A 12,551-nucleotide genomic window follows, 5' to 3' on the forward strand; every position below is an offset into this window, starting at 1 on the left:
CTGGAACAGTAATACACCAAAACTCTTTAAACAAATACTTTACTAGCATAATTAACTCTTCATCGGATTTCTACTATGTAATCCAGCACAATAGTTGGTTACTTATGTTCATGTAAATGATCACAATATTTTAGGATAATGCATGTTATTAGATGGCCAAATGTGTGCTGCCCATTGATGCTTTATAAACAATGTTAAAAAAGACATTGTGGAGAACTACAAGTTCATTTCAGAAATAAATTGCAGGCTGATTTCCCTAAGTATTCAAATTATGGAGATTTATCTAAAATTTAAACTAGAGGGTTACATGCAACACTGGCCAAGTCGCATTAAACATGCAGCATTTAAATACTTTCCAAATATAGAGAAAATGACAACATAAGATGCCAGACTTAATTGTAGGAAAAATTTAAAACATACTTAAACTGGCCATGTTTGGTTTCTTTTTAAGGGGAATCTGTTGGGGTGGGGGGAGAAGAAGTTTGGATTTGAGTATTTTACTATTTTGCATATATTATTTTCCTGCCTTTATAATAAGGGTGTATTGGACTAGAGAAAGAGAGGGCATGTGACTTCATAGTTTACCTTGAGTCTGTTTCTTTTGTTTTGGTTGAATGGGTTATCCTGTTGCTTTGTTGTGAAGATGAAGTAGGTTGATACATTTAAATAGTGGATTATAAATGAACTGGTGACTGATTACTTAAGAACCTTATGAAAATGAAACAAGTCTGGTATCGTTAACCAGAGAGGTGGTAAAGCTCCCGATGAAAAAGAAAACCGAATACTGAAACTTGGAAAGGAAATGTATTGCTTAAGTCCTTTTGTATTGTCTTTGACTGCCAAAATTGATACAACAATATAGCCTGCCAGAGATGATAATACTAGAAGGATATTGAACCAAGTTCTGTTGGTTATTGTTTGATGGAGAGAGATTAAGGTGAACTAACCTCATATTTGGTCTTCCTTGTTGTAGAGATAAAACAATACTCTCCCCTGTACCACATCCCACTTTGAGGCTTATTTGATTGCCATAGGAGGTCTGAGATGCAGGGCATCTCAGCCTGCTGCCCTTTTCTTTCTTTTAGGATTATTCTTTCTGTCCCTGCCTTCCTATTCTGGGTCAGGTGTGAGATCTCTCTATTAGCTTTCCAAAACTTACCGTGACCCTCCAATAGTAAAAGTCCCCTGATCATGTAATGAAGGGAATTCATTTCAGTCCTCTCTCTTTAGTATTTTGGCTCATCACATTAAGCAAATATTTTGGGGGTTGGGAGCATGTCACCAGGAGCTGATCGCTGATGCTGTGGGATCTGGAGAAGATCCAACACTATTTATATTCTGCAGAAGAGCTAATAGTGTGGCTCTGATGTCTCTTCTGCCATTGGTCAATAGTCAAGTTGGTACCAGATGCCTGCATACTGCATCAGTAAATCATTAGGCTCTTGTCTGCCATAACTGTCGGGACACAGTTGTCCTGTGGGATTGGTGTTCGGGGCAGCCCATGTCATCTGACGGGGAAAGAAAATGTCTAACACACTGCTCAGTCTTGCAGGAACAATGCAAGTGGTCTTTTTGAAAGAGACTCTGAACCTGCTGTTGGAGGATCAGGCCCATCTGGTCATAAACTGCTTCACAGCATGCAATGCTGTGAAGAACCCTTGCTTCTGCTTCATTGGAAAAAGGGAAATGCTGTCATAGACACAGTCCCGCTCAGCTCGGCCAAGGGATTCCTTTTATGCCTTTCCACTAATATCAGTGGTAGTCAAGAAAGTTTCAGGAAAACAGATTTAGACTATGCTGCCTGCTCTAGTGTGAGCTACACGGTATGGGTACATGAACCCCCCCTAGATTTCCTGGGACACTACCACTGCTACATACCTCATCAGATATGCCATCTGTTCCACTCGCGTGGAATTACTTTTCTTCCATTATTCAGCTGGAAGGATCTTGCTTGACCACTTCTGATACAGAATAGTATTCTGTAATATTCTGCTACAGTCTAGAAAGCCATTTGTTTGGAACCATTATCTTCAGAAAATGTTGTGTCTATGGGAATCAGATATTCGGTCACCAAGTGCCATCCCCATCTAATTGATTATGGAATATTGCATTTAGCCTTTCCTGGTATTCTGCCTATACCTTTTAGTTTATCATCTCCTGGATGGGTTTTCAGCTTCCTATCATCAGAAGATTCCTCTTATGTATCTGGTGTTTTCCAGCCAGTAGAAAACCCATACTACTAACTTTTAATGCTGTGTTGACAGGATTAATGTGTGCTTTCAGGTCTTTTGAAAGGTTGCTTTGCTCCATTTATCTCTATCAGTACCATGTTAATTGCAGTTGCATCTATAGGAGAGTGCATGAGTTATTCTCTATCTTTACTCCAGATTTTATACTGAGTGAGGCATCTGAACTGCATATAATCAGATCATCTGTCTCCTATGTGTCTTCTCAAAGCTTTGTTTTTTCTCTTGGGGGAACTGTATTGGATACCCTAAGAACCAAGTAAGACCTTTGAGCTATTTAGATAGAATAAGCCTTTAGAAAGCTATCGATTTCCTAACCTCTGGGGCATCAAAGCAGAGGGAATGCAGTTTTTAGTTGGTACTTGTTAAAGATGGATGAAGTTTTATATTGTATTGTGGTGAAAGTTAGCTAGCATTGGTTCTGTACAGACCTAGAATTCACTTTACCAGGGTAAGACAATATGACAGACATAGCTTTTGTTATTCTTCACCCCCCTGCCCCCCCCCCAAATCTGGAGTTGTGCACATTTATCTGTGCGGCTCTGCTCTTGATTTTATCGTGTAGATCTGATGTTTCTTTTGGGTGGTCAGTTTTCCAATCCATTGTTTAATTAGAATCCAGCTTGCCTTCCAAAGTGTTTTGCTGTTCACTAGACTCAAACAAGCAAGAATATTTGGAGGCTATTTTAAAGAAGTAAAATACCTGCTTAATAAAGGAGCCGTGGCTTTTTAATGGTGTTGGCTCTGTTACTGGACTGTCCGACGCTTAGAGTAGTTGTGAATGTAGTGGCAAAGACTAAGGCATTTGGGATTGTTTGGTCATTTCCATAGTTTGAAGTTCAGATGTTTAGTACCAGAAAAGCTCCAAAGTAGAAGTGGTTTTCAGGAGGTTCTTGAAATGTTGTGATGCTAGAGGGGAGAAGGGTCCTTCAGATCTTAATATAGAGAGGTAAACTTTTGCAGAACCACAGTTTCTCTGTGGTAAGTAACCATAAAATACAATGGGTTTAATAACCCAGAAGAGTAAAAATAAGGCCACCATTAAAACCACAAACCATTTTGTTGCATAAATTTAGATATCCGTGGATAGTGGTATTAGTAGTTATCATTTTTTCTTTCAGGTTATGGAACGTGTTGTAAATTATCTTTTTGTTTTATGCTTGCAGGAGTATGATGATGGATATGGCACTGCTTATGATGAGCAAAGTTATGATTCCTATGATAACAGCTATAGCACCCAAGCACAAAGGTAAGAATTATACCCTATTGTATTTATAGCTGAAGACTCCTGGTATCAGATAGCTAATTTTACTTTCAGTACAAAGTCATTTCTTCTTAATGTTATTTTGTAACATTTGTACTGTTTAATAGGCTTATTAGCAGCTGCCTGTGGTCTTATGCATTTCTCTAGTGTCAGGTAAGTACAAAAGATAACAAATTGCTTTCAAAGGCGGTTGAAAGGAACAAGAAAAACAAGGAGTTGAAGTATCTGGAAAAAAATATATAACCACAAATTGTTTTCAGCAGTTTCAGGAGGCTTTCTCAAGAGGTGTTGTGGGTTTTTTTTGTTTTTTTTGTTTTCTTATAATTCCCTAAAGGGAACCCATGTTTTTCAGGAAAGAGGCATTATTTGTATGAGGTGTTGAATCATCTGACGTGGAGAGCTTGTTGAGTTGGCCATTCGCCAGAAGTAAGCAGCGTTGAAGTATCTTGCTCATATACTTCAGCACTACTCTAAAATACAGACAACGTGCTTGCATTTCCTTTTGACACCACATTTTGCTTTAGTTTTCTGTAGAGTGATTCCCCCCCCCCCTTAAAATCTACAGGATTATAATTTTGCTTTTCTTTCCCCATCAGAGTAAGGAAGATATTCTCGTTTTCTCTGGATTTTGCTTTCTCTTAGCTGAGCAAACAGAGCCTTATCGGTGTTGTTGAAATTCTTGACATAGCTCAAAGTTACAGTAATATTCCACTTACAAATGAGAAAAGAAACACTCTGAGAAATAATGAACCCATATTAATTTATAGCTTGGGGGTTTTTTTTTGTTTTTCTTTTCTCTTTTGTGATTCAAATATGCCAAATTGCAGAGGACAGAAGTCTTAAGCAATTTGCTCTACAATTATAGGATGAGGTGCTTGGAAGGTGCATTCTTTTGAAGAAAATAAAGGGATTTTTGCTCACTTGTTGGAACTTCGGGGGAGGGGAACAATCAAGAATCAGAAGAAAAAAAGTATAGTTGTCAATGCCTGTAGATTTAATGCAATTATTTCACACATTCTGGTGCTGCTTATTGTAGGAATTTTAATATTTTGTTGCGGTCATAGTGCTAAAAATGCTATATGCAGATAAGCTGGTTTTATGATCCTGCTCTTGTTACTGGTATTTATAGTGACTTGGATTTGAAAGTGTTATGTATCTAATTGTAGAGGCAGATATAACTGGTCTTTGTAGTAATTTTAAGGGTGTACTAGTGTAAATGACAGTATTCAGCCTACCAGGAAACAAATAGGATCACTTTTTACCTAAGCCCTTTGTAGAAGTGCAGTATGACCAGAGAAATCACAAGGACCCTAATTTTCACTACACAGTTGAGAAAAATGCAAGTCTACCCCTGACAACTCAGGAAGTATTTTGATGCCATCTTGTCAAGCATGAGTTTAGATTTTTGTTTTCAGAGGTAAATGCTCAACATAAGCCAAACTGGTCAAAGTAAAACGTTGGCAGTGAAGTTCAGATTTCACTGTTCTTGTCTGACGTTCGTGTATGTTTTGAAGTCTCTGACCACCGTGAAACGTATTAGTACTTGTAATCTCCCTCCTGCCAAGGTTTGTAAGACACCAAAAGTTGATGAAGGATCATTGTTTTCGTGTGTAAATTCACAGGACCTACAGAGAATGGGTTTGTGCAGCATGCCATTAAAGAGCAACTGCAGGCAACCTGATTTTATTTTTCTTAGTAGAGACCATACCAAATATAGTCTTCACACTTGAATTTCAGATGGTGCCAGTTCTATTTTGCTTTGCTGTTTTAATGTTGACAGTTCAGTGCGCACACTTTTAGGTTTCACTGCCAAGTTACTGAACTAAACAAGTTGTTGGGATTTGTTCTTCCTAGGTTTTGGGCTTTCATAAACAACTAGTGTAATTTTTTTAAAATTTTGGTGGATGTCCAAATTAAGTGCGTGCACACGTGAAAATGGAATCATACAATGTAATGTACTGATTGTCGTCCATGAAATGTTAATTATTGTGTGACCTGTGCAGAACTGTAGGGGTGTGTGAAGTGGGTAGTATTCAATTTGGGGGACAGCGATTCAATTTGTGGATTCAGATTACTGTCCCAATTCGACTGAGCTGAATCTGAAGATTCAATTCTGATTTGGAGAATTGGCGATTCGGACATAGCTTTTATATGTTTTTTTCGTGGTACCTGGGGCAAATGGAACATCCCACAGGAGTGCATTTGGGGGAGGGCTACTTCCACTCCACTTCCAGGTGCTGCTGAGCATCCTTGGGACCCTCCCATGCCCCCCTCCCCCCCCAGCCCAGTGATGGGCTTGTGGGGGGGGGGGGACCCTGAGTGCCCCTCAGACCCAAGAAGCACAAGTTGCCAAGCCAGAGGGAGGGTCTTGTGTGGCAGACCTGGGAGTAGACCAGAAGTACTTGTGGTCCACTTCCGGGTCCACCACGGAGCGTGGGGGGAACTCCCCTGTGCTCCCGTAGGATGCGCCATTTGTCCCACCATCTCAGCATTCACAAGCCACACCTAGTACCTCGAGGTACGTAGGAAAAACATATAAAGCTGTGTCTATGGTAGAATCTCTCCGATTTTGAGTCGGAGGCTTCTGATTCGATTTGGAAAGATGAATGGGGGTCCCAATTTAGATTCGGATTCAAAGATTTAGCCGCCAAATCTCCTTCGAATCAGCGACCAAAGCTTTGCACAGGCCTGCAGAACTACTTTAATGTGGCTACTTTTCTGTTATGTCTGTACTATAGTCCCATGGCATAAGCATTAGACTAGTGGTGCCCAATCTCTAGCCCATGTGGCATATGGGGCTATGTCATCCAGTTCATGGGGCTCCACATAAGGCCAGAAGTTTGTGTGGGGTGCTGGCAGTATTAATTGCCACAGCTTTCAGAGGGGTCCTTTGCAGCTGGATCTGCTGCGTGGAAGCCACACCAACATGCAAGATTACATGAGCACTCAAACCCCATGCCGGGTCTAGTCTGTGAACCAGATCTTGCCTGCAGGATCTGCCCTATGGACTGGCCCTGCTTCACTCATCTAGCCCACAGGACCAGAAGGTTGGGCACTGCTGTACTGGACACTGGACTCCAAACTGAATTTTCTTTTAACATTCGTTTCACAAAGTAGGAAAAATTCATGGTGGAGAAAAACATGAAATTTCTCCTGTGACTCAGACTCACATTTTCTTGCATGTTGCACAGCTTGGCAACAAGGATTATCCCTAAATATTGGCAGGTAAAACCAAAGCTCTTTAAACAACCATCTGAGCTACACTGAACAACATTCCTGTCTGTAATTTGAAAATCAAATGGTTGCCCATATTGTAATGTGTCATTTGCAACCACTGAGAGATTCTTATAATGTTGGAATATATTTAAATGTGTTTATTATGACACAAATTGTGGAGGAAATTGAAGGAAATTACTTTGATATATAGCTTTAAACCATTTTGATAGCCTGCTTTCATTATAAAAGCAAGAAAGAAAATGACATGTTTGAGGCACAGGATTCTCATGTTTTAAAGATTAGCCTGTAAAAGTATGCTTTTCTCATTTAAAACGTTAATTTTACAATGAATATAAGATAACACACAGTACATGCTTTTATTCGTGTGTGTGTGTGTATGTGTGTGTGTATAGCTGTAAAGTTTTATTTTATGATACCAAAAGTTAAGGACATTCTAATAGCCTCCTATTTTGTCATGAGTATCCTCAATTAATTTTCGAATTACCAGGGTTAAAGAGGTATTAATGAGAAAAAGAGGTTAAGAAATGCCTGATTGTTTTTAAGGACCACCAAGTAATACTTTAAAATGTAATGGATTTATAATTAAATTGCTGTTTACTCTCTCGTTTTACTATACTGTGTTTCTTCTGGGATTAACAGGCCTCTTCATACTCAGTCAACATTGAAAGAACAATTTTCCTGTGTAGTACAGTGGGGGCACTTAAAAATTTAATCCTTATTTTGAGAAGCCATAGGATTCAGAGAGATTCCCCACACTTAATGTAGAAAACACTAGCAACGGCGCTAGTTCTAGAAATGCACTTGCACTAGTCAGGGGCACTACCTATGCTGTTCCCATTGCCTGCTTTTTGTTGTTAGGATTCCTAATTGCAAAAAAAGACATTTTGAGAATAGAGAACTATTTGCAACCGTTATTGTTAAATAACAGGCATCTTAAGTCGTCTTTTCTAAAAATAATGAAGTCTTTTACTTAAAAGGGAATTTTTTTCTTCAGACTTGTGATGAGATCATTATCCCATGCCAGCACATCTTTAATGTAAAGCTGACATTTAGTACAGTTTTGTAAAATAAAGTGTATTCTTGTTTTCCACTCCTCACCCTCCCACCTCCCTCCACACGCACTTTTTCTCTCCATATAACTGGATATCTTTAACCTATGGTACTCTACCCTTCACCCTATGTACTCTTCCTCTTTACCATTTTCCTGAGATGTCAGTAGCTGATGGAGATTGGAGGGAGTGATATGATTATTATTTGTCTTTGTGTTTTAGGGTATTTGATTCCTAATATAATCTCATGATCAAATGTTTCTCCTTATGCAAGCTACCCTCCCTCTCTTATCATCCACCCTATCACCAATATTGTCGAGCTGCGAGAGTTGAAGTGATGTCACTTTTAATTCTCCTGATGACATGTCGGTTTTTTGTAATAGTGCTTAAGGGTGGTGATTCCTGATGCCAGTCAGTCTTGGGCTTCGCTTGAAAACCTGTTGTCATATCATCAGGGAAGGAGACCGTATTTGAGGTTTCTCTGCAGTTGTTTTTGGTTATTAAAATTTTGCATCAACCACATCACTTGTTTATCGTTTAAATCAAAAAATAATAGAGAGCATTTTCAGGGGCCTTTTTTAACAAATTACCTTTGGCAGTAAAAGTGCATTTTAAGTAGATCTTTCTCAGAGTTGATTAGATTTAGCTAGTCATTTCCATTGACTTTAATGAGAGAGAGAGAAAACTGTGTTACAACACAACATTTAGGGGTTAATTTCAAGTGAAACTTAAGCTCATATGAATTACTAAAACTAATTTTAAAATGCTAAAGCAGTCTAATTAAAGTTTTAAAAAAAATTAGGCATGTACTAATATGAATTAAGCAACAATATTGCTTGGCTTTTGAAAATTGGAGGTTAGCAAACACTTGTGCCACTGTCAGCCAGCCAGCATTCTGTAAATAGCCAGAGTATAATGGAAACTGTCAAAAGCTATGAACTTTCCTGGTAGATTTTTCCATGCCAAACTAAGGAAAGCAAAAAGACTAAAATTAATGTTGCCATATGCTATGCTATATAGTTTTCTGCAGGCAACTTCTGCATTATATGTTCAGTAATTTCTTCATGCAAGCTATCCTGCATAGATGGGTAATAATTTAACATATACTGTTACTTCTGTATGTGCAGAAGTTACTGGTTTTAAATATAGCTTGAGCCACAGGTGTTAAATACTCTTAAAACAATAACCCTTTTTTTGCTCCCTGGTAGTGACTGACACGCATGTGTTTTTTTTTTTTTTATTGACTTCATGTGTATGTGTTTGTACACAACAAAACTGAATTCCAGTAAAGATGTTCATAAAACTGCACATCAGGCAGTGATCTTTTACTAAGATTTATGATCACGAGAAATTGGTATTTAATAGCTTAATGCTGGAGTGATTTATTTTTTTTAATCACAGAAATCATCCAATTAGGATAACATATAGAAGAAAGTTTTAGCAGGGACTTGCTGTAAATCTGCAGACCAGAATTTAAAAATTTCACTGGAAGGCAAAATTTTGTTAATATTAAATTTAAAATTTCCTAAAACATGCCATAGAAACATTAGGGCAACAGTCTCTATCCCCTGGCAATTCCACACATGATCTACACAAGTGTTTGCAAGACAATAATAGGGCAAAGGCAAACTACTGATAATAAATCAATTGCTGTTGTCAGCTCACTATTTAATGTTCTCTAGAATACATAAGATTTATCACTGAGGAATTGTAGAATAATGGTAGTATATGGAAACAAAGTCCACTAGGGAGATGTAGTACATCATTCGGATTTAGCGCTGCCATCTGCTTAATAGCATTGAGATGACTACAGAGGTACTTATGATCAACCATTCATAGCAGTGACAGATGCTGCGGAGAGTTAACATGGTAGAGAATGAGGTTTGTTACTAAAACTCAGATTATGTGACAGGGTTGCTGAAAAAGGGACTGTTTTTGTTACCTGTCCAACAGCCCTAAAGGTTTACTATCTCCTTTTTAAGTTTACTGTCAGGGAAGAGTGATTAATGTTGCTACCCAAAACAAAATACTTAATCTTTCTCCGATTTCAGAGCACTTCTTTAAAAGTGTAAAGAACTATTTCTATTTCTGTTCTGTCCTTTTAGAAGCTGCAAAAATATGTGCGGGCTTGAGATATAAGAATGTCTTTCCTTTTAAAAGGTACTTGACTAGATCCATAACATTTCAGCCTCTGGTAGAAATTTTTCAGGAACTGAGCTAACAGTTTCAAGTGTAAAAAGTCTGAGAGTAAACCAACTGGCATAACTAGACATAATATGTTTTTTGTGTGTTGATGGCTGGTGCTTGCAGGCTCTTAAATATAACATTTTTTTAAAATCAAAATGTGTACAACAAAAAACAAGTCTTATTTTTCTGTATTAAGTTCTTGAATATATTTTCCTAAAAGGACATGAGGTTTTCAGGGCCTATATTCTGGATGCAACAGATCTTGTCTGATTCTCATTAAATATGATGTTCTTCAAATCCTTCCTTAAACACAAGAATGTATTTATGAATGCATTGCATTTTGTTTTTTCAGTGCAATTCTTTTTATGTCTACTATAATGATACATAATACATACTTCTGGTCTATACAAGTTTACGTTTTGAAGAATTTTTTTTAAATGCCTGAAATTCTTTTAAATTTAGCAAATGGAGGCATGTTTTGAGCAGGGAAAAAATTCAGAATCATTTAAATTGAAACCAAAAAAATGTCTTTGAACTTGAAGGTCTGTGTTTGTATGGAAGCTTTCATAGACAAAGCAGTGTTTTAGTAAGCGTTTCTGTTCCAATAGGGAGGTTATCCATGTGAGCCAGTTTTTACTTGGTATTTTATTTGAGGCTAACAAAAGAAATGAACTAGCAACTCTTGTTCAACAAGTTTAATGATTAATTCAGTCATGTCTTTGCTGAGGATACAGTAAAAATACTTAGTGTAGACAGTGAATAAAGGGAGGAAGTTTAACTGATATAGTTTAGTCCAGGGGCGGGCAATTATTTTGGGCGGAGGGCTGTTTACCCAGTTTTGGCAGACTGTCGAGGGTTGCATGGGTAGCCCTGCCCCTTGACAGGTGCCCTGCCTCCTGGTCACCATCTTGGGACCAATGTCCCTAGGCCAGCACCGGTGGGGCCCAAAGCAGGGCGCGGGCTGGCAGGCGTCTGTGGAGCCAGGTTACCAGGTGGTGCTGAGCGCAAGGGGTGGAGAAAGGAGCCCCTCCCCACCCCACGCCCAGTGCCCCACATTGCAGCTGCTCACAGCCTGCCTGGGACTGCCTGTGCCTGTTCCATGCAGGGAAGGAGCCCAGGGAAAAGCTGGGGGGGGGCGGAGGGAGCGGCCCCTCCCACACCTGGTGCCCCACACTGCAGGCACTTGCAGCCCACGCAGTCTGCAAGCAGCTGCAGTACAGGACACTGGGTGTGGGTGGGGAAGGGCAGTTTCCCACCCCTGCACTCCTTCCCTGCCTGGGGTCCCCCCCCACTGTTACCTGAGCTTCCCACTCTGGGGCAGCCATGCGCTCCCAGCCCAGAAACCCTGGCTGGGGCTTCCGGCTGTAGGGCAGGGCAGGCCCCGCTGTTGTTGGAGCCCACTAGGCTTCCCCTGGGTCCTACTGCCCTTGGTTCCTACATCTTTGACAGGAACCAAGGGCAGAGAAATATTAATTTTCTACATTTTTTTTAGGGGCCCTGCAGGCCAGATAGAATGGCTTCATGGGCCGGATCTGGTCTGCGGGCCGTATTTTGCCCACTGCTGGTTTAGTCGCATGCGTGTTCTGTATTTCTTGATGCTATTTTGTCTGTTTTAACACTAATTATCTGAGTAGTTGTTTATATATACCAGAGTGCTCAATCAGTTTTCATACTTCTGTTTTTCATTTTACTATACCGATTTATTAAAGAAGGGAATAAAGGAATTTATATTAATTTTGAAATTCTTTGTACCACTAGGACTTGGTCAGTCAAGCTAGTATGAACTTTCAGTGTGGAAGCCATGCTTTGCTTAAACATGCCTGTGGTTTTTCTGTACATTTAGCTTGTTCAACTAATGTTACCTGTTAGGAATTGGATTATAGAGCATTATTTAAATTACCCATCTAAAGAGTGTGAAAACATGATCCTTTAATATGCATGCAGCACTCTGATCAAATTAAATCTCAGTATTATATAGTGCTTCTGCAGTGCTGTATATGTGCATGGTTCTTGGTAAGTCATGTCCAGTTTTGGGGCCTGAAACATTCACAATTAAGCAGGGGAAAGAACAAGCATGAGGAGCCAAACACATAGGGGTGTTGAGGAAGAGGACTGTCTGGTCATATAGCCATATACAGCAAAATCTGTGGCATGCTTTAGAGAAACCTTTAGAGGAACCCTAGATGAAATTTGGGAGCCCATGTGCAAAACTGAAACCCTAAAGACACCTGCTTAAGTGTTGCCTAACGCCAAATGCATGTAAACTAGATAGAAACCTTAGTTTTTGACATTAAGTCCCCCTAGGCTCCTAAAGGTCTGCTTCTTTGTCCCCAAAGTGCCTCGGTCTTGACAGAGCTGAGCAGCTCAGCTCCTTGCTTGCACCTGAGCCTGGTCAGGATCCAGAGAAGAGGATACATAATACATGATGCATAATACATACACCTCTGCTGCCTGTCTCCCCTAAGGGGCTTGATTTGGAAGACATGCTCTGAAATGTCTGTTGTAGGCATTCACTGCCTACCTGACAAGAATTTGGACACAATGCGCTGGAAGTTTCTACTTAAGGAA

The 12,551-nt window shown here is 39.5% G+C and overlaps 1 protein-coding gene across 1 annotated transcript in view; it reads left to right on the forward strand.

The window, feature by feature from the left end:
* KHDRBS3 (KH RNA binding domain containing, signal transduction associated 3) overlaps window positions 1–12,551 on the forward strand; it is a 185,746-nt gene that overhangs the window by 147,106 nt on the left and 26,089 nt on the right. The window contains exon 7 of the mRNA XM_019553080.1: window positions 3,413–3,495. Within this exon, the coding sequence (XP_019408625.1) occupies window positions 3,413–3,495 (83 nt within the window). The remainder of the gene's footprint in view (window positions 1–3,412; window positions 3,496–12,551) is intronic.

This window comes from Crocodylus porosus, unplaced genomic scaffold (genome assembly GCF_001723895.1).
Source record: "Crocodylus porosus isolate Cpor-Errol unplaced genomic scaffold, CroPor_comp1, whole genome shotgun sequence".
NCBI lineage: Eukaryota > Metazoa > Chordata > Crocodylia > Crocodylidae > Crocodylus > Crocodylus porosus.